Source organism: Muntiacus reevesi, chromosome 4, assembly GCF_963930625.1.
Source record: "Muntiacus reevesi chromosome 4, mMunRee1.1, whole genome shotgun sequence".
Classification (NCBI taxonomy): domain Eukaryota; kingdom Metazoa; phylum Chordata; class Mammalia; order Artiodactyla; family Cervidae; genus Muntiacus; species Muntiacus reevesi.
In genome coordinates, this window is record NC_089252.1 from 44,618,393 (window position 1) to 44,641,074 (window position 22,682).

The 22,682-nt window shown below is 40.2% G+C and overlaps 1 protein-coding gene and 1 pseudogene across 1 annotated transcript; one reads left to right on the forward strand and one right to left on the reverse strand.

Moving 5' to 3' along the window:
• Positions 1-251: 251 nt before the first annotated feature.
• On the reverse strand, positions 252-15,509 carry IER3IP1 (immediate early response 3 interacting protein 1). The gene is made up of 3 exons (XM_065932661.1): positions 15,323-15,509; positions 2,319-2,420; positions 252-1,446 (listed from the first exon to the last, which is right to left on the reverse strand). Exons 1-3 carry the CDS (start codon positions 15,411-15,413, stop codon positions 1,391-1,393), a joined length of 249 nt encoding a protein of 82 aa, XP_065788733.1. The 5' UTR covers positions 15,414-15,509; the 3' UTR covers positions 252-1,390.
• Positions 15,510-17,171: 1,662 nt separating this feature from the next.
• Positions 17,172-19,259, forward strand: LOC136167400 (ferritin light chain pseudogene; annotated as a pseudogene).
• Positions 19,260-22,682: the final 3,423 nt, after the last annotated feature.

The window sequence follows — 22,682 nt, forward strand, 5'->3', positions numbered from 1 at the left end:
CATGCTCAGAGATCTTCCATCTCCAGCTCAGGCATGGCCAACAAGCATCTAATATCTGCCCATAAGTCACAGAATCAGAATTGTTCATGAGTTGTCCTGATATATGTCAGCAATGCTGTTGATTCATTGAAGAAAAAAAAAACTCATTAAATCTGTGCTTAATGATTTTAGAGCAAAGAACATACAAAGTGAGTATTACATACAAATAAGATTAACACTGACAGGTATATACTAAGGTACAAAAACAAGTGTTTGACTTGGAAATTGAATTTTATTTACAAATTTTCTCTTTTAAACACAGATGCCATTCCACCCCTTTTAAAGCATTATTAACTAATAATTTCCAGAAAAAACATTTACATTGTCTTAATCTTTCTGCATAAAACAGTATTATGGGGTAAACAAATATTGGATGGTCTAAGACATAAAAACAAAACAAAAGACAATTTATCCACCATGAATGTTCTAGTGACTGACAAAGAATCACCAATCACACCCCTTATGTGCTACTCCAAGAAACGTGATAATTTGGGAGGTAAATGCTTCACAATAAAGTCTTCTTACATAGTATGGTTTAATGGTGATTGCTTAGGATTGCTCTTGCAGGATACTATTTATGCTGATTTTTAAAAATAAGTTATCATTGTTACAAAGGGCATAGGCTTTTCTATACAGATTTTTCTTTAACCTTTGGAAATATGTAGATACTGATCTGGTCTCATCATTCAGGCCAATTAATAAAATAACAAATGCATGAATCCAACTTAAAATGAAACTTAAAACAAAAACACAATCAACATGTGACTATCCGACTTAACAAAATTAGAACTCTCCCAGAAATCAGAGTATTGCTCCTCAATAGTTACTATGGATTTGAATTTTTCATAGCTGAGACAGTATACAGACAAAGTACTTAACCAACGAGTTCAAGATAAAACAATCCAAATTACCTAATATTTTATATTTTAAAAATCCTTTAAATTTTATCTAGGAGGATAATCGTTCTCACATCATAACTAAGTTACAAGAACTTTGAAAAAAAATTCATCCCTGAGAAGTCAAAGAGAGAAATCTCTAAAAACACAGAAGTGACGTTCCTGCACCCTTTTAACAACCTTTTCCATAGCATGAACTTTTATCAGCAGTCAGCAATCAAATGTATTCCAATCCTCGATAGTTATGGCCTCTGATGATCTGATCTTTTTACAATAAAACTGTAAGTACAACATTTTAAATAGTCAGATAAATAGAGACTCTGGTTTTATTGTCAGGTTTACATTTTTGTCAAGTCCAAGGAGAGCCAGCTAAGATATGTATACTTCAATAAAGACTGAAGTAATAACTTCTGCTGACAGCTCTTCTTTGGAGTCTCCATTTCCCCCACTGATCTTCACCCAAATAGTAAAAGTAATACAATTGCAATTGAGTTTACTATTATCAATGGCACTGCAAAGAAAAAAACAAATTTAATTATTAAACAAATCAGGAAAAAACTAAGTCATAGTTACTAGCATCAGGAAGGTAGAAATACAGTATGTCATCAGAATCACACTGCAAATCCTTATCACATTGCAACATTCCAACATGCATTGGATCATAAAATCCAAAACTTATCTGAAAGAGGGCTTGTGTGACTGAGGTAAGGGTCACACTGGCACAACTAGATCAATACAAAGTAATCTGGGGATAGTGCTGGAGCAGCCCTGGGAACACAAGCAAACTGGACCCAGGCAGAAGTAGACCCACATGGTTGGCAGCGACATCTGACATTAGAAACACAGCGCAAAGAAGATTCTGTAGCTTCATCACTAAATGAAGAATGAACTTATTTATCATCCTACCCAAAGCTGTGATGAAAGCAGCTAACAGACAGACAGAGGTAGAGATAGCAAGAGACCCTAATTTTAATAGTTTTAAAGAAAAGGTTTTGAACTCCCGAGTTGTTCGAAAATATTTTCTAATAAAATAACAGACATGGGGCCTGTATTTTTCTCTTGAAAGTCTTAAAGGACTCTAGTTAACTTTTCTACTTAGAAGCAAAAAGAATTTCTAAAAGGCAAGAACACTATTGTCTTTCAACCCCGAGAGGTGACATACATGTAGCAAAAAAACATCACATCACTGAGCATTCCATCTGCATCAGTTGGCTTAAACAGAAGGAAAAGGCAAGCGAGGAAAGAAACCAGTAACTTTTTAAGCAGTAAAGCCAAGTCAAATAGAAAAGTTCCCACTACAAAAGTGACAGTTTTGCTTGGAAGTTTTGTTACTTAAACCACAAAATTAAAATGAAAGAGTATTCTACTAGTTTTGCTTCTTACCTCTCATCACGGTTCTTACAGATCGAATAAGGTTCATTAGCTGAGATTTAATTCCTGGCTCTTCTCCGAATCCTCCAATTCCCTGGTCTGTTCCCCAGCCAACTGCATAACATAAAGATGATTAGCTGTGTTAAAATTTATTATGCACTTGCCTTGCGCCCTCATTAGTCACCTTCTAAAACATAACTTTGAGTCTCTGTTAAAGACATAAAATATAGTCATATGATTTAAAAATTTTAGAGTATATATTTTATTTTTGATAAGCAGCACATTTAATTTCCCTTTTAATTTTATAAAATAAACTACAGCCTAGTAAATTATTCCATGGCACTGAATTTAGTAAAGATGACTGCTGTGACAACTCTTTTCTTTCTCCTTTTTTAAACAAAACATTTTTCAAGTCAGAACTGAAAAAACCAAAGCATATTATCAAATTGAATAATAAATTGGTTCAACTCAGAATTCATAAAACCCAATGTAATTATTAGTATAAAGGTGTTGCACCTAAGTTTCACTATGTGTTCACCTGGGGAAATGTTAATACAAACCTGTTCACAGTTTGGATAGGCCTTCATAGCATGCCAACAGAGGTATATCTTTTTAACTTAACCATTCCTCTTCATTTCTCAATTTTGAAGTGAGGAATTTAGCCTACTATCTAACTCTAATCCCACTTATTTTCAGTAAACGGGTCTTTTCTCTTCTGTCATTTTGCTGATAATATAAACCATTACTTCTTTACCTTTATTTGTTCATTTTTTTTTAAATTGCCTTACACATTCTTCTAGAGGCTCACACATCCTCATTTCTGCAATGTCCTTCTATTGTCTTTATTTCAGGTCCACTTTTCATATCTCATATGACTAGGTATTTTTTTAATCTCCTATGTCTACAGGGCTTAATTAATTCCTGACACACTAACCCTTTAACCTGAAGATGGAGAAAAAGTTTTTATTTTATACATCAAAGAACCAAGTATCAGGTAACAAGATTTCATATTGCTTAATCAACTTTTATATGGTTGAAATAAAGGTTAAATAATGGTTGCTTTTTTGGTCACATCAACACTGAGATATGCTACTGTATAAAACTAATATAAAATTCAGGTTCACAACAGAGTAGGTATGTTTTGACTCCCACTCACCCTTCAAGGCCTAGCTCACCTGTGCTCACAGCCTTCCTAGTCCACAGAGTGTTACTTGTTTCGAGCTCCCAGAGCTCAACCTCCATCACAGTGGTTAATATCACAGCCTCTACCATCTTTGGCCAGACTCTCAATAGATGCCTCTGCAATTTCATCTCAACCTCTTTCTTCCTTAAAGGGCCAGATCTTTCTAACTCACAATGTGTGATGACTTCCATCATCTACTGAGTGAAGTCAGAAGCTCCTTAAATTAACGTGCTAGCCCTGTATCATACCACAACCCTCCAAGTATTGCTATTCACACTCAATTCCCACTAACTGCTGTACATGTTAAAGGCAGCTTCTGAATCCAGGTCTGTCTGACTTTAAAAGTCAAGGTCTTTCCTAATTCCCCTCTATGTCATAATAAACCTTGTCTTACCCAAACAGTAACTACTGATTGTAAATCATATTATAAATTCCTGGAACTAAATTTAGTCTTTCTTTACCTTTCCCTTGTCCCCCACCCCAGAGCAAGTACTTAATATACATTTGTGAAATTAATTTATAGCAAACCGAGTTAACTTTGGATAAAGAAAGGTATGGTAAACCCTAGCATCGTAGATAAAACTTCCAAAGAACCATGTTTCTTTATTTTTAAGACACACAAAATGTAACAAAAACCAATCATTTCAGTTGTAGCTTGGAGGAAGGGAGGAAGAAATCCTTCAATATTAAATGCACACATCTCTCCAAGTTAAAAACAATCTCAAACCTGCATTTTGCTTGCTTCCTACTTCTGGATCTCTGGCAAGCGAATATATTTATGCTGTTTCTCCAACATTTACTTTTACTATATAATAAGTTCTACTATAATTTCTTTCTCCCGCATATCTGGTCTCACTTTTCTAGGTAGCTCAAATCAGAATTCTCCACTAAATGGCAATTCTCTTTTTGTCATCTAAGTTCAAAGCTGTAGTACCAGCCTTTAACTATTTATAATGTGGTGAAAATTATTTCATAATAGTGTCTTGAAAAGATATAAAACACAAAATGGCCACCACCACCAGTTATATTATTTTCCAAACCAGTTTAGTCTTACTCATATAAACCTACTTAACAACTCTGCATCATAAGAAAGCAGCCTGGTTTCAGTTAAACGTAACGGTTACTGTAAGGAAGAATGTTTCCTTGACCCGCTTAGGGTCCTTGGTTATGTCTGAAAATTAAACTGACAAAGACACTGACAGGAGGAAAGCATGCAAAGTTTATGAAGGTTTTACATGTACCTGGGGGTCTTCACGAGAAAATGAAGACCCGAAAAAGTGAGCAGAACAGGAAACTTTTCTACCTTTTAGACAAGGGAATAAATTTGTGAAGAACTAACAAGAAAAGGGGTTTGGGCTATGGGTAATGTAATAAAGTAATAAGTCTGTCTGGCGTTCAGTTCCCTGCCTCTGGTGGTAAGAATGCCTCCCCTCCTTCTGGTATGGGGAGGACACCTTTCACATGAGAAACTTATCTCCTGCTTTCAGGAATGAGGGCCATGGAGGGAGGAGGGTGGGATGATCGCTCTGCTTCTGGTGTTTTCTCTAACGCCTTCAGCTTACGATGTTCAACACCACAGTGACTTATTTGGGGGTGGCATGTCCTGAACCCTATCAATGGACACACACTTTTAACTTAGACTTCTCCCGACATCTACTAATAATGACAGTAGTGTATGTCCAACTCTTGGTGACCCCATGGACGGTAGCTCCTCTGTCCACGGAATTTTCTAGGCAAGAATACTGGAGTGGGTTGCCATTTCCTACTCCAGGGGACTCTCCCGACCCAGGCATCCAACCCGCATCTTCTGTGTCTCCTTCACTGGCAGGTGGATCCTCTTCCCACTGAGCTTACAAGAGTAATAAGAAAGAAGTCCCCAGGCAAGAGAAGTTAATCCAAACAACAACAAAAGACAGACGGAACAATAAGTGACTTAGCAGAGAAAACGGAAGCCTATACCTCTGGGGAGCACACAACAAAAAACGGAGGCGAACCGTGCTGAGGATCCTGAAAACGAGAGAAACTTCACAATGCCAGTGAGGGTGCCGCAGTTTTGGAAACACAGGAGGACTAACTGCAAGTCCCCACAGGAGCAGTTAGCGCCGCTCATCCCCATCTCCCCTTCCCTCGACTGAACTGATGGGAACAGTGGCTCTCTCTTACCCTCTCAGGAGACAGGTTTACTCTCAGTGCAGACTGAAGCAGGGAAGCTCCAGACCTGGGGACATCTAGGGAAGGGGGACTGAATTAAAGTCTACACACCTAAGTGGCAGACTCCCGCCCGCTTTCCCTGCTGGTGTATCAGGTGTATGTTAAGTCTGGAACATAAGAATACTTGCATTCTGCAGACAGGAAGTTGCACAATTACTCTGGAAATTGACCAGCTGCCCGGGAAGACTTCAGTTAGTGACATACAGGGGGCTTCAATGAAACGGTGAGTTTAACCGGGATGCCCACTGGTGAGTAAATCCCAACCATATACACAGAGCTTCCAAAGAGCCTCTCAGGGTTTACGCTTTAGAATGAACTGACAGTCAAGAGCGAATGATTCTCAACATGGTAGGATAGAGTAAAGCCAGAAAAGAAGGCTCTGAGGAAGAGAGAATGCAAGAAGTTCATTTTTTAAGAAAATGAACATCCTTAGAGAAAAACTATTGTAGCTACAAAACTCAGAGAACAAGATGCCATGAAAAAGAGAACGTAAAAAAGGAGCACTTGTTCTTGCTCTGTCAGCATAAAAAGTTCAAAAGAGGCTGACACACTAAGACACCTACAAGACAAGAAAAAAGTTAAAAAAGGAGTATCAACATGTCAAAGTAACTGGAGTTCCAGAAAGAGCAAAGAAAAAACAGGAAAAACTTATCTAATGAGGTGGCCAAAAAGCACATGGGAGGTAATTCAACATCACTAATTATCAGAGAAAATGAAGTCAAAACTACAAAAAGGTATTAACTGACACCGGTCAGAATGGCCATCATCAAAAAATCTACCAACAACAAATGCTGGAGAGGGTGTGAAGAAAAGGGGACCCTCTTACACTGTTGGTGGGAATGTAAACCGATATAGTCACTATGCCACTATGGAGAACAGTATGGGGGTTCCTTAAAAACTAAAAATAGAACTACCATATGATCCAGCAATCCCACTTCTAAGCATATACCCAGAGAAAAACATAATTCAAAAAGATACACGCACCCCAATGTTCAATAGCCAGGACATGGAAGCAACATAAATGTCCATCAAGAGAGGAATGGATAAAGATGACACGGTGCATATATATAATGGAATACTATTCAGCCACAAAAAGGAACAAAATAATGCCATTTGCAGCAACAAGGACAGACCTAGAGACTGTTTGTTATACTGAGTGAAGTCAGAAAGACATATCATTAAGATATCACTTATATGTGGAGTCAAAAAAAAAAGGGGGGATACAAATGAACTTTTTTACAAAACAGAAATACAGTCATGGATGTAGAAAATAAATTTATCATTACCAAGGGATGGGGGAGGGATAATCTGGGAAATATTAGGATTAACATATACACACTACTATATTAAAAAAAAGATAATAAGAACCTGCAGTATAGCACAGGGAACTCTACTCAACACTCTATAATGGCCTATATGGGAAAAGAATCTTAAAAAAAAAAAAAGGATATAACTGATTCACTTTGCTGTACACCGAAACTAACACAGACGCTGTAAATCAACTACACTCCAGTAAAAGTTTTTAAAAGAATTATCAAACACATATTAAGAGATGATATCCCAGAACTGAGGGATATGAGCCTTTAGGACAAATGGGCCCAATCAGGGTACAGCCCAATGAATGAAAAGGAGACCCACAGACTGCCACATTATTGTAAAATTTCAGACCTCTAATGATACAAGGGCTTCCCAGGTAATGCTAGTGGTAAAGAACCCTCCTGCCAATGCAGGAGATGTAAGAGACGGGGGTTCGCCTCCTGGGTTGGGAAGATCCTCTGGAGGAGGGCCACAGCAACCCACTCCAGTGTTCTTGCCTGGAGAATCCCATGAACAGAGGAGCCTGGTGGGCTACAGAACATAGGGTCGCAAAGAGTCAGACATGACTGAAGCGACTGTGCATGCAAAGATAAAGAGGGTTTCTACCTACTAAGAGCCAGGAATCAGAATGGCATTAGACTTAACATCAATACAGGAAATGAGAAAATTAAATGGAATAATGTCCTCAAAACTAGAAAAAAGTGGTTCCAATCTAGAATTCTACACCTGAACCACAAATCAACTAGAAGAATAAAATTATGATTTTTTTTTTTTTTACTGTTCAGCTGTAACATGCATGGTCATATTAAATATGGAATACTGCTATTACCAATAATTGGCTGGAGACGTGAGAGATGGAGAAGGGAAGTACGTGTATTTGTGCTTACACAAGAATGAGTGTGCCACTGATGGTACAACTGTGCTAAGCCCTTTCACAATAGTAGGTCAATGACTTAAAACTTGAAAGAGTTGAAAATAATTGCTCTAGAAGAATAGAGGAGGTTGAGAGATGGAGCAGGAGGCTTCTATTTTTCTTTATAGGTTGAAGGGCTTTTTTGACCTTAAAAACCACACACATACATTGCTTTGATAAAAAAGAAAAAAATGACATTTAAAAAGAAAACCTGTAAAGCTACTCCTCTATTGGAGAAACCCCTCTGAAATTCAGAGCATCAACAACCTGCGGCAGGGACAGGTTCCAGAAGTGGAGGGGCTTTGACCACAAGTCACTCTGAATATTTAAATTGCTTTATAACTGCATTTAGACCCATGCTGGTTTCATTTCCTTTACCTGCTTTTTAGAAATTTATTGTTGCTAAAACTATCAATCCTTTCCATTCAGGGTCACAGTCTCTTAGATGGTAAAAAAGAACTTTTTTAAGTACTTTGTGGATCGTGCACATAATGAGGAGTGATCCCAGAAAAAAATGTATCTTTCAACTGCTTGCAAGTCAACAAAATAGGATAAAACTCTACAATATAGAGAATACCATGATTTAAGCATCAGCACTTAAGTAATTTTTAAAAAATAGTAAATTATCACCTAATGTTAGCTTCTCTATTCTTATGAATAGAATGGTATTCTAGTCTAGAATGAAAAAGAAAACAGAATTTTGGGGGAGAATGAGGAAGACATTTGTCTCCATATTCCACAGACAAATACAATGTTGACCAGTGAAAGCGCATCTGCCAGGGATTACCTTTTACTGTAACAAATAGTTTTCTCTCCAATTGCTACTTAAGAGTGTCAGTTGTTTTTCTAAGGAACCTGGCCAAAGCTTTAAAGAGTTTTGCTTTTTTTTTTCTTAAGGATAAAGACTGAACCCTGCAGCTTTCTTGTCCATAGCTGGAGGGCCCAGTAGAAAACAAATGATAATACCAGCCAGCAGCTGTTGCTGCCAATCTCAGGAATGAACTTAAATAGAAAAAGTTACTAATTGAAAACACCACATAATGTTCTTCCCCTGCCCAGACTTCAAAAAGTCACACACAAAAGGGTAATCCATCCAGGTTCAGTCAACAATCCTCAGCTAGATACATTTTGAAGAAAATGTATTAACTATAGTTTTGAAGACACTGGCAAACCTCCGCTTCTTTGAGATCAGTTTCCATTTCTATGAAGGAAAATGAATGTGCTTTATTTTGTGTCACCAAGTTTGCAGCGCTATCATAAATGTAAAAGTACCTAATAAACCACACAAAGAACTCTACTAATATAAGTTTGAAAAAATTGCCTTGATCAAAAAAAGCACTGCTAAAGTGAATGACCTAGTATACTTAGACTAATCTCTCTTGGTTCAATATAATTCCCAATTCAACACAATAATTTCCATTTAATCCTTGACAAAATTAAACAAATGCTTTTCAGTAATATATAAATAGAAACATATATCTACAGAGTTTCTTCAGTGTTTTATAAACTGCCATGCTCATCTATGTCTATCACACGGAAGGCCTATGGAATACCTTGTTCATTTCTCTGTGGTGGTGGTTTAGCTGCTGAGCCATGTCTGACTCTTGAGACCCCATACACTGTAGCCTCACAGACTGCTCTGTCCATGGGATTACCCAGGCAAGAATACTGGAGTGGGTTGCCATTTCCTTCTCCAGGGGGATTTTCTGACCCAGGGATTGAACCTGTGTCTCCTGTACTACAGGCAGATTCTTTACCGCTAAGCCACCAGAGAAGCCCTCATTTCTCTGTACATTGATGCAAATCTGACTTACTGGTTTTTTGTTTCTGTTTTTTAATATTTGCTTATTCAGCTGCATTGGGCCTTGGATGCAGCACATGAGATCTTTAGACCAGGGACTGAACCCAGGCCCCCTGCATTAGGAGCATGGCATCTTAGCCACTGGACCACCAGGGGTCTCCTGATTTACTGTTTAAGATCTACCTCCTTTAGGAATATCTCTATTATTTAGACTCACATAACCCTCACTGGGGGGTTTTCATAGATGTTCTTTATCAAACTGAGAAACTTCTTTCCTATTCCTAGTTTCTTGAATGTTTTATCATGAAAGGGTACGGAGTTTTGTCAAATTTTTTTCTGCATCTATTATAATCATGTGATTTTAATTTTACTAATATGATGAATTAAACTGATTTTAAAAGGTTAAATCAACTCTGCACTCCTGGTGTAAATTCCACCTGGTTTAGTTTGCCAGTGTTCTGCAGAAAATTTTTGTGTTTCTATTCATCAGAGATACTGGTCTGGGACTTCTTTTCTTGTGCTGTGACTGGTTTTCACACCAGGTCAATACTGGTCTCAAGGCACGAGTTGGGATGTCCTCTCTCCTATTTCGGTATTTTCTTTAAATGTTTGGCAGAATCCAGCAATGAAGCCTGGGTTTTCCTTTGTTCAAAGTTTTTAAACTACTAACTCAATCTCTTTACATGTTATAGGTCTAATCAGTCAGTTCAATAGTTTGTGGTCTTTCTAGAAATTTGTCCATTTCATCTAAATCATCTAATTTGTTGGCATACAGTTGTTCACACCATTCCCTTAAAATCCTTTTCATTCTCTAAGGTAGTGATGTCTCCTTTCATCACTGACTTTAGTAATCTGAGGTCTTCTTTTTTCTCAGTCGAAGTAAATGTTTGCCAATTTTGTTGATCTTCTGAGAGAACTAGCTTTTAGTTTTGTTCATTCTCTTTATTGTTTTTCTGCTCTGTATTTCATTAATTTTCACTGTAATCTTTATTATTTCCTCCTCCCCCAGTGGGGGAGGGGGGAGAACTGGATGTGGCTCAAAAGGAAGAGAGTCTCACTGCTCTTACTGAGCTTTAATAGATTTTCTTGGCAGAAAAAAAAGTTTCTCTGTTTGTTGCATACTCTTATGACAATTCCCGGTGACTCTGAATGTTTGTTTTTTAAGTAATATTCACTAGTTATAGTGGTTTCATAGAAAAGAGGTTCCAGTGGAGGTTCTCATACCAACATTTTGGAAGTGCTCTCCATTAATAATTGTATTTCCAAATAATCTGGTTAAAAGTGGGCAGAGGACTTGAATAGATATTTTTCCAAAGACATAAAAATGGCCAACAAGTACATGAAAATGTACTCAACATCACTATTCATCAGAGAAATGTAAGTCAAAACCACAATAAAATATCACCTCACACTTGTTAGAACGGCTATTACCAAAAAAACCAAGAGACAATAAATGCTGGCAAGGATGTAGGAAAAAGGGAACCTTTGTGCACTGTCCACAGGAATGTAAATTTGTACAGCTGCTACGGAAAGTAGGATGAGGGTTCCTCAAAAAATTTAAGACAGAAACACATTTAGTAATCCCATTTCTGGGTATTTATTGAAAAGAGATGAAATCATTATCTTGAGATATTTGCACTCCTATGTTCATTGCAGCACTATTCACAATTGCCAAGACATGAAAACAATCTGTGTCCACTGACAAATGAATGAATAAAGAAAATGTAGTGTACATTTACAATGAAATATTATTCAGCCACAAATAAGGAAAACTTGACATGTGTGACAACAAAATGGGCCCTGAAGACATTATGCTAACTGAAATAACTCAGAGGAAGACTACTACTGTACTATCTCACTTATATGTGGAATCTAAAACCATTCAACTCAAAGAAAGAGACAGTAGTATGGCGGTTGCCAGGAGCTAAGTGGTGGGGGAAATCAGGAGATACTGGTCAAAAGGTACTCTCAGGTATTAGATGAGCAAATTTTGGGGATCTATTGTACAGCATGGTGACCATAGTTAACAACACTGCACTGTTTACTTGAAAGCTGCTCTGAAAGTAAATCTTAAATGTTCTCACCGAAACAATATCTACAACAAAATGTTAATTATGTAAGGTGAAGGATGTGTTAACCAACCTTACTGTGGTAAGCATTCTGCAATATATATGTGTACCAAATAATCACAAATATGTCTTACACTTACACAATGTTATATGTCAATTAAATCTCAAAGCCAGGGAAAAAAGAATGATGTATTACATTTATAAACGACTAATTCCCACTTAATAACCTCAATTCTGTCTCCTGGCCTGCAAAAGCCTGCTATATATTTTTAATATGGCCCTTTCAGAAAAAAAAAATTGTTTTCTTCCAACTTTATTTTTACCTTTCCCACTTAGATCTACAATGTTCTTGCAATTGACTTTTGTGTTTAGTATGAAGCAGAGGGTCAAGATTCATTTACTTCTTTTTGAATATCCAGTTAACCCAGAATCATTTATTGAAGGACCTTCCTATCACATTCTGCTGTTACCTTTATAAAATTAAGTGTCCATATAAATATGTGTCTATATTTGGATTCTCCACTCTGCTCCATTGTTCTATTGTCTATTTATTAAATTTCCTTCTCCTTAATTAGCCAGAATCAGCTTCTGCTGCTTGCAACCAAGAACCCTGACAGGAATAAATAATTTCAGGACTCAATCCTTGAACCTCTCTGAGAAATAGCCTTCATTCCAACGATTTGAAATTACCAGCCAACAGTAAAAATCCCCATGTGTAAATCCTCCCCAAACCTCCCTTCTGGGCACCAGAACTGTATACACAAATGCCTACATGACATCTCCACTTAGAAGTCTGAAAGGTAACCAAAAATACACTAATTCCTATTCCTTTTCTAGGACTTAGCTTTAAATGCTATTTCCTTAGGAACTAACTGTCCTGATTCAACCAGGAGGTCATATTCCCATGGTTCTTACCTAGTTCTCTTCCTTCAAAGCCTTTTCCTAGACTCAACTATCTGTATAATTATTTATCTGTTTTACCTCTCTGAGAACAAAGACACTGTGTCATGCTTGCTGCTACATCTTTCCACCCTGCTCACAGTGATTGGCCTATTTGTTGTAAGGAATGGAGAAAAACTTCCTGCCACCAAATCTAGGAACCTCCTGCTTCTCCAGCTAACTTTTCCTCCTTTTTCAATAAAGAAAGTATCCCACCTCCCAGTTATGCCATCTCCTCCATGTGTACCTTAGGTCCCATCTCCACCCACCTTCTCAGAATCCTTGAGCTATCAATTACCTCATTTCTCTCTTGTATCTTTTATTCTTCTCTCATTACTATTTCCTTCCTGTTAGCAATTCTTTTTTCTAATTTTTAATTATGCACGTTTTAAAACATATTTATCACTCAGATTTAATAACTGCTGAATTTTTAAACATTTTATTTTATATTGGAGTATAGTTGATTGACAGTGTTGTGTAGTAATTGTTGACTTGGGGGACTTGCCTCATGGCTCAGTGGTTAAGAATCCGTCTGCCAATGTAGGAGACACAGGCTCAATCCCTGATCTGGAAAGCAGCCAGATGCCACGGAGCAAGTAAGCCTGGGCACCACAACTACTGTGCCTGTGCTTTTGAACCTGGAAGCCATAACTATTGAAGCCCATACCTCTAGAACCCGCGCTTTGCAACAGAAGCCACTGCACTGAGAAGCCTGCACACCACAGCTAGAGAGAGCCCGCACAGCAACCAGGACCGGGCATAGCCAAAATTAAATAGATAAATAATTTTTTAAATTATTAATTTTTTTTTTGCCTTATGTGCTTCATCTTTTTCTCTGCTTGATTTCTTTAAAAATAAATTACTGGCCCTATAATATTTCACTCTTAAATATTTCAGTATGCATCTTTATCACACTAACAAGATGTACAGTGATTCCTTAATATCATCCAGTATCTAGTCCATACTAGAATCTTCAAAATGTCCCCAAAATGATTTTTTTACAGTTGATGTGTGAAGTAGAAGTCAACCAAGGTCCACATGCTGCATATGAATACCTCCTCACATCTCTTCTGTCTTTTTTATATTTGTATATGTGCTTCAGTGTTTACTTTCTCCCCACATTTTTCATGGCACTGACTTAACAAAAGAACCTGACTAGTTCTCACTGTTGCTGCTGACACCTAAAAATAAAACCACCACAAAACATTTCCCCCGTATTCCCTTCCAGCTACCATTTCTTCATTTCCAACTTAGTATAAAGCAGGGATGAAAACAGTACCTGTCTCACAGGTTTCTTGTAAGGGTTACAGAAGTTAGCGTGTGTAAAGCACTGGATACAGATCCTGGCACACGGCAGTGTTAAGCATTAGGTATCATCACTGTTATTATACCCATGCAACGTGTATTATACTCACAATATCTACTTGCCCTATTTGAAATGGTGCTTTCCACATCCACTCTTCTGCACTTCTGATCTGCTCTCCATAAAGTAACCAGAAAGATCTTGCAAATAACACAGATCTGGTCACATCACTGCCCTGCTTAGGGCCCTGCTTTCCAATTTTCACACCAGCTTTTTCCTCCTCACTTCCTGACCCTTCACCTAATGTTTACTGATATAGTTCACGCTTCCGATTAGACTTATTTCCTCCAAGATTTCAAAGACTCACAAGTTAGTATGTCCCAACACATCTCTTTTGTAACAGTCTGCATACTTGTTATTGGTACTTCTTCAGTTTTTACTTAGAGTAATTTCCATTAGAAGGGTAAGGTAACTGTTGTAACCTCAGCTCCTATTACATGGGCCTGGCACATATTTGTGCTCAATAAATCTCTCCTAAAGGAATAAATGAAACGAATCAATCTTGCTCATGGGTTTGAGTTTCAGTGATCTACACTGACATGTTCCGCATGCTGTGATAAATGATGTACCATCATGCAGTATCCTGTGATAATTGTGCCTCAGACAGAAAAAAAGGAGCCTGCCCAAGTGGCATGGAGCTCGCTGGATTGCGAGATCCCGATAGGCATAACTTCTGTCTTCCCTGTACGCTCAGATTCTAGGCTGGCGCATCACAGGCACCCGATAAACTGTGCTGAATAAACTTTTCTTGGAATGCGTGTGGCTGGATGTTGTGATAATCCCAACAGGCTTCCTTTCCTCTTATCTCCAAAGTCCAGGAACCCCTATGACTCTCCATCAGTTCCTTCTTCAAACTACCCACGCTCCAAAATGAGCCACGCCCCTCCCTCTTTCAATAAAAACCCACACCTCAGATTTTTGACAATTAAAAGCAGCCCTGGAAACGTGTACTAAATTCCTAACCTAAACTAGTCGCAGGCAAGGGCGTTGCCGGCTCTACTCCCCATCTCCGCTTCCCGACCCCTCAGGGCTGGCACCCAGCAAGCGTCTGTGGAACAATCTTCACTCCCCTGTGAGACGAGAGTGGCTCGGCTTCCCCACCCAAGGAAAGGCCCCCAAAAGAGGCGAGCCCTTGGCCGCCCGTCCGTCCCTGCCCGGGTGGTCCGCGATCCCCGAGCTCCGCCGCCGCCTCCTCAGTCCGGCCCGCCGGCCCCACTCACTGTTCTTGAGGAAGCGCTCCTCGTGAAGCACGGCGATGGCATTAACGCAGAGAAGGGCCGCCTGCAGCAGCGAGTACAACGTAAAGGCCATGGCCACGCACCCGGAGGCCCAACTGATTCCCTCTCCCTAGGCGGCAGGGGACGTGGCGCCGCCACGTCCGGCGCTTCCTACGGCAGCCGGCGAGGCCCCAAACGCGCCCTGAGAAGCTCCGCCCCGCCAACGCGCCCTGAGAAGCTCCGCCCCGTCTGGCTAAGACCCGCCCTACGCTCACCTCCGCAGGGCGTGTCTGCCGAGCTGTGTAGACCCGCGCTATCCAATGCGGCAACTTGGAAGTAACTACCGAACTTTTGAATTGTGCCTGGCCGTAACGGAGGTGGTGTAAAATACACAGAAAGAAAACAGAACGTAAAATCTCCCAATAGTTTAAAAATATTGATTACATGCTGAAATGTGTTGATTATAGTAGGTAAATAAAATGCAAGCATTCATTTTTATGGTTTATTTCTATTTTTTTTTTTTAAATGTGGCAATGAGGTTATTGATAATGACATGGGGTCTTGTCCAATACTTCCTTGGACAGCGCTGTACTATATGCTCCCAAGTGCTGTATGAGATGTTAATAGGTAATTCCTATTTTACAGATGAAAAAGGCAAATAAAAGTTTTTATAAAAATTTAGCTGAAATAATATGGGTTGAGTTGCACCCCACAGGCCTCCAAGGCCTGTGCTTGCCCGAGTTCAAGACCAAAGGAAAACGCAGGAGTCCGCAACAGAAATAATGATTTAATGGATGAGGGGGCAGGAGCAGGAATCTTACTGTCAGAAGCAAGGCCCTGGAGTGACACCCCAAGGTGGGCAAGATATGGCAGCAATCTTCATTCGTGGGGAATGGTGGGGTTGGTGGGTGGGGATAGGGGGATTACCAGTTACAGAGCAATCGGTCGTCACCTTGGCTGATTGGTTACCAGGCTTACCAGGGAAACCAGCAGAGGGGCATGTCCTTCACTGCCCCTTCAACAAGAACAGTCACTGGCTGGGGTTGGGGCAAGTGTGTGGTTGGGTCAGTTGTGAGTGTAGGGCATGGGTGAAGCAGGTCCTGGTGGAGCAGGGGGTTACAGAGAGAAAGAAAACAGCCATCTTGGGTGGTCTGACCTTACAACAGGTCTTAAAATTACTGGATGAGAAACATTCTCCTCTTAATCAGACTCAACCTTGGCCTATAAAAACTATAGATTCTCAACACAAATGATTTCATCCAATCCCCTAGCCACATATTAGAAGACTTAGTTTCTAACAGCTCAATTCATCCCTAGGAAGACCCTCGTTATTGTTTAGTTGCTAAGCTGTGTCCAACTCTTTTGTGACCCCATGGACTGTAGCCTACCAGGCTCCTCTGTCCATGGGATTTCCCAGGCAAGAATACTGGAGTGGTTGCCATTTCCTTCCTCAGGGGATCTTCTCAAACCAGGGATCAAACCCGCGTCTCCTGCATTGGCAGGCAGAGCCACTGCGGAAGTCCCTGCCCCCCCCCCCTTAAGTGTCTGGCTGAGAAAGCTCAAGGCTCCCCCCAAAATGTACTGTTTGTTCTAGCCCACACCTGAAAACAGGCCCCTGACCACACCTTCTTAGAGCACCTATGAAAGTGGATTTATGATTGTGAGTCCTTCCTCTATCCCTTTGAGATCTATATGTATCTCCTACTGTTCAAGGGTGTCTGACTCAAGGACCTGAAAGCCACTCCTTTAAAATGTAATCACTAGGACTTCCCTGGTAGTCCAGTGGCTAAGAATCCACCTGCCAGTGTAGGGCACACCGGTCGATCCCTGGTCAGGGAAGATCCCACGTGCCATGCAACAGCTAAGTCTGGACTTCACAACTGCTGAGCTCCTGTGCCTAGAATCCGCGCTCCGCAGCGAGCGAAGCCATCCCAATGAGGAGGCGGCACACGGAAGTGATGAGTAGCCGCTGCTCACTTCAATTGTGAAAGTGAAAGAGAAAAAGAAAGAGAAAACCTGCGCCCAGCAATGAGGACCCAGTGCAGCCAAAACTAACTAAAGGTAAAAAAATAAGAAATTCACCTTTAAAAAATAAAATTAAATGAGAAATAAAATAAAATGCAATCACCAGGAACAATAGGCCCTCTATCTCCCAGTCTCTGTATGAAGGAAGAATTCTAATTTTGATCATTTTAGCTAATAGACACAGCTGGCCCAATCAGCATTCACACTGACCGCCAGAATCGGACACAACTGAAGGGACTCAGCACACGGCACACACATGCAAAGTAGTCATTTCCTGAACTTCTCAGTTTCCCCTTTAAAAAGGGAAAAGCAGCACGTTAGACCCAGAAAGGATTTTGGAAACCTGTGTGTTGCAGCTGCTGGAAGAGATTCTAGCCAAAAACACGAATAATTAGTTAAACTCCCAAGAAGAAATTAAGCTTAAATAGGCCAACCAGTTAGTGCCTACAGGGAAGGAGAGATGTATTGTTTCCCACAGATATTCATAAGCCCTATCTCCAAAATCGGCCCTAAGTGCAAATCAGGTAGGGACAAACATGGGAAGACAAAGTAAAGGGAATAAAAGAAACACAGGATGCCAACAAACCCCCCAGTTTTTCAAGGTCCACAAAGCTCTAGACACTAATGATAGAGACAGAAGGTCGTTCTTGCAAGTGGAGAGTGACCACTCCAGGTTGTCTATCCTGGGCTGGGCAGGAGGGGAACATGGGGGCCTTGTCTGGAAGCTTTGGTTGAGTGGTGACTTGCTCACCACTGGCAGTTTTTTTACTAGATTATTGGTTACTGAAGAGAGGGGAAAGAGAGATGACTGGAGATTAGGGGATGGCTGAAGTGGAGGTAAGAGAAAAGCATCTCACAGTCACCTCTCTCTGTCCCCACCACTGGGTTACAACTCACATGATCTGATTCTTTTATTGTCAAAAGAGTCAGGTTAACTTCTCTGGGCCTTTGTTATATCACCTATAAAATTAGGCGATTATGATCTCTAGGGCTCCTTCAGTCCTCAAAATCTCTAGATCTAGCAAAAGCAGCTTAAAATATAGTGTACAAGTATTTGTACCAGTTTATCTGATTCATCACTTTTCAAAAATCCAGGCTTGTAGACTAAGCTGATAACAGCAGATTATATCCTTAAAAAGAACTGTTCCTCTGATCTCCTTACTTCCCAAAACATTCAAATTCTGGGATTTTAAAAATGTGTTTATAAAATAGTTGTCTCGGCACTATGCTCAGCGGTCCCATAGATGCATCTCTTGCTTTGACAATGTTTGGATGGAATAGGCCCAGGGACCCACCGCCCCCCCCCTCCAATCTTTTTTCAGTCACAACCCTCGGAATCAGCCACTCAGCTCTCCCCAATCACCAAGACCAGCGAACATCATTTTTTGAGCGTGACTTCTTATTACTGATCAACCTTAAGCTCCCAGAATCGTCAGAATTATTCCACTGAGGTGGAGGCCACCGTCATCTGCCTGGTCAACACACATCTGCCGGCCTCCTACACCTACCTCTCCCTGGGCTTCTATACTGACCACAATGATGTGGCTCTGGAGGACACGGGCCACTTCTGTGAATTGGCTGAGGAGAAGCAAGAGAGGGCCCAGCATCTCTTGAAAATGCAAAGCCAGCATTGCAGCTGTGCCCTTTTCTAGGACATGCGGAAGCCATCTCAAGATGAGTCAGGAAAACCCAGGATGCTGTGGAAGTCACCTCTCTCAAGGAGAAGAACCTGACCTAGCCCTTCTGAATTTGCATGGCCTGGGTTCTGCCCTCACAGACGCCCATCTCTGTGACTTCCTGGAGAGACACTTCATAGAAGACAGGAGACAGCCTAACCACCCTCTGCAGGTTGGCTGGTCCCCAGGCTGGGTTGGGCGAATATCTCTTCAAAAGGCTCACCCTCAAGCATGACTAGGAGCCTCTGGAGCCCAGCGGCCTTTGAGGAACCCCTCTAATGTCAGGGCTTCTGTCTGAAGCCCTTCTCTGTGCCCCTTGTTGTTGTTCAGTTGCTAAGTCATGTCTAACTCTTTGCAATCCCATGAAATGGAACCTTCCAGGATTCCCTGTCCTTCACTATCTCCTGGAGTTTGCTCAAGTTCATGTCCATTGAGTTGGTGATGCCATCCAACCATCTCATCCTCTGTTGTCCCCTTCTTCTTATGCCCTCAATCTTTTCCAGCATCAGGGCTTTTTTCCAATAAGTCAGTTCTTTGCATCAGATGGCCAAACTAGTGGAGTGTCAGCTTCAGCATCAGTCCTTCCAATGAATATTCAGGCTTGATTTCCTATAGGATTGACTGGTTTGATCTCCTTGCTATCCAAGGGACACTCAAGAGTCTTCTCCAGCACCACAATTCAAAAGAATCAATTCCTTGACATTCAAAGAATTGAATATTCTTCACATTCTTCTTTATGGTCCAACTCTCACATTTGTAAATGACTGCTGGAAAAACCATAGCTTTGACTATATGGACTTTTGTTGGCAAAGTGATGTCCCTGTGTTTTAGTATGCTGTCTAGGTTTGTCATAGCTTTTCTTCCAAGGAGCAAGCATCTTCTAATTTCATGGCTGCAGTTACCATCTGCAGTGATTTTGGAGCACAAGAAAATAAAATCTGTCACTGTTTTTACTTTTTCCGCTTCTATTTGCCATGAAGTAATGGGACCAGATGCCATGATCTTAGTTTTTTGATATTGAGTTTCAAGGCAGCTTTTTCATTCCTCTTTCACCCTTATCAAGAGGCTGTTTGGTTCCTCTAAACTTTCTGCTATTAGAGTGGTATCATCTGCATATCCAAGGTTGGTATTTCTCCTGACAATCTTGATTCCATCTTGTGACTCATCCAGCCCAGCATTTCGCATGATATACTCTGCATAGAGGGCTTCCCAGGGGGCTCAGTGGGTAAAAAATCTGCCTGGAATGCTGTAGATGCAGGAGACGCAGGTTCAATTCCGGGATCAGGAAGATTTTATGGAGGAGGGCATGGCAATCCGCTCCAGTATTTTTGCTTGGAGAATCCCGCGACAGACGAGCTTAGCAGGCTACAGTCCACAGAGTTGCAAAGAGTCGGACATGGCTGAAGCAACTGAGCACACACGCTCTGCAGAGATGTTAAATAAGCGAAGTGACAATATACCGCCTTGACATACTCCTTTCCCAGTTTTGAACTAGTCTGTTGTTTCATGTAGGGTTCTAACTGTTGCTTCTTCTTTTTCTTTTAAACTGGTGCTTCTTGACCTGTATACAGGTTTCTCGGGAGACAGTAAGGTGGTCTGGTATTCCCATCTCTTTAAAATTTTCCACAGTTTGTTGTGATTCACAGTCAAAGGCTTTGGCATAGTCAACAAAGCAGAAGTAGATGTTTTTCTGGAGTTCCCTTGCTTTTTCTATAATCTAACGGATGTTGGCAATTTGATCTCTGGTTCCCTGCCTTTTCTAAATTCAATTTGTACATTTGGAAGTTCTTGGTTCACATACTATTGAAGCATAGCTTGAAGGATTTTGAGCATTACCTTGCTAGCATGTGAAATGAGAAAAATTGTATGGTAGCTTGAACATTCTTTGGCATTGCCCTTCTTTGGGATTGGAATGAAAACTGACCTTTTCTAGTCCTGTGGCCACTGCTAAGTTTTCCAAATTTGCTGAAATACTGAATCCAGCCCTTTAACAGTACCATATTTTAGGATTTGAAATAGCTCAGCTGGAGTTATGAAATTCCATCATCTCCAGTACCTTTGTTTCCAGTAATGCTTCCTAAATACCACTTGACTTCACACTCCAGGATGTCTGGCTCTAGGTGAGTGACCACACCATCATGGTTATCTGGATCATTAAGACCTTTTTTGTATAGTTCTTCTGTGTATTCTTGGCACCTCTTCTTAATCTCTTCTGCTTCTGTTAGGTCCTTGCTATTTCTGTATTTTTATTGTGCTCATCTTTGCATGAAATGTTCCCTTGATATCTCCAATTTTCTTGAAGAGATCTTTAGTGTTTTCCATTCTATCATTTCCCTCTATTTCTTTGCATTGTTCATTTAAGAAGGCTTTCTTATTTTTTAACCAACCTGGAACCCTTGCCCAAGCCTTGGACTAAATGGAAACAGTAGAGATTTTGTAGCCAAAAAAACAAAAGTTGTCTCAATAAAAGAAGAATCTATTGCCAAGTAAAAAACTGGTAAAATGCATAAAGTATTCTATTAGCAACTGGAAAAATAATGTCTGGCTATTGCTAATCTAAAATTAGAGCTTGCTGGTTGGTACTCAGTTTATGTCTATATAACATTTTCGTGCATTCATGTTAGATATCTTATTGGACAATACTGTTGAGGATGAAACTGCTTTTCCAGGCTTAGACACAGATGTCTCCTTATCATTTGCTTCTTCAAGATTTGCTTTGCTTTTTTTCTCTTTAGACTGTAAGATGGCACACTTTGGCATCTTGGATCATCTTGCTACAGACTTTCTTTGTAACTGGTAATATGGAGTTAATGTTTTTATTCCTTTGACATGAGTCAAAGAATGGTTGTCTTCAATAAAATTTCTTTAGGCAAGAGACAGCAATGATTAAGATTATGTCTAGGGTAATATGTTTAGCCCCTAATTAGATGCGGGAAACAACATAGATGTAGAATTCAAACTTATCTTTTAAAGTTAAAATGACCCAGGATGGAGTCAGTCCTTGGACTTGTGAGAGACTGTATTAATGAACTCGAATCTTTACCCTTCTGTGTATCAGTGCCTTTGCCTTCCCATTCTGCTGGTCCTTGACTTTGAGTTCAGCTATGTCTTGTTTTGGCCAATAGAATGAGATGGAGGTAAAGCTGATCCAGCTCTGCCCCTAGACCTCACAAGGTCTTATATATTTCTCCTTTCCTTCTTGCGCTTCTGACACTGCCATGAAAAAATAATGCGTGAGTTAGTCCACTAGTTCTGCGAGAAGAGCCACTTGGAGCAGAACCAAATCACCCTAGTCAAGGCCAGCCTAAATCAGCAAACCCTCATCCAACTAGAGATCCATGAGAATAAATGATAACCGTTTTTAAGTTACTAAATGCTGGGGCTGTTCATTTCACAGTATTTTTGAAGGAAGAGATCTCTACCTACTCCCTTGGTGATCTAACTTATTCTAATAGCTTGAAAACATTTATATACTCTGCAGATCCTCAAATTTGTATCTCCTACCTAGAACTCACCCATGAATTCTCAGTCATTATTTCTAGCTGACCACCACTTAGATGTCTAATACATACATCAAACTTACCCCAAACTGAACTTCTGATTTCCCTCTGAAACCTATTTCTTTTGCACCACATTTCAGATAATGGCAACTCCATTCTTCT

Bases quoted from the DNA above. Each gene is read 5' to 3' on its own strand.
- IER3IP1 (XM_065932661.1), bottom strand. From the start codon at position 15,413: ATGGCCTTTACGTTGTACTCGCTGCTGCAGGCGGCCCTTCTCTGCGTT. The intron at 2,421-15,322 runs GTGAGTGGGGCC...TATGTTATGCAG, and splicing joins GGAGCGCTTCCTCAAGAACA to TTGGCTGGGGAACAGACCAG. The intron at 1,447-2,318 runs GTAAGAAGCAAA...TTTTCTTTGCAG, and splicing joins TGTAAGAACCGTGATGAGAG to TGCCATTGATAATAGTAAAC.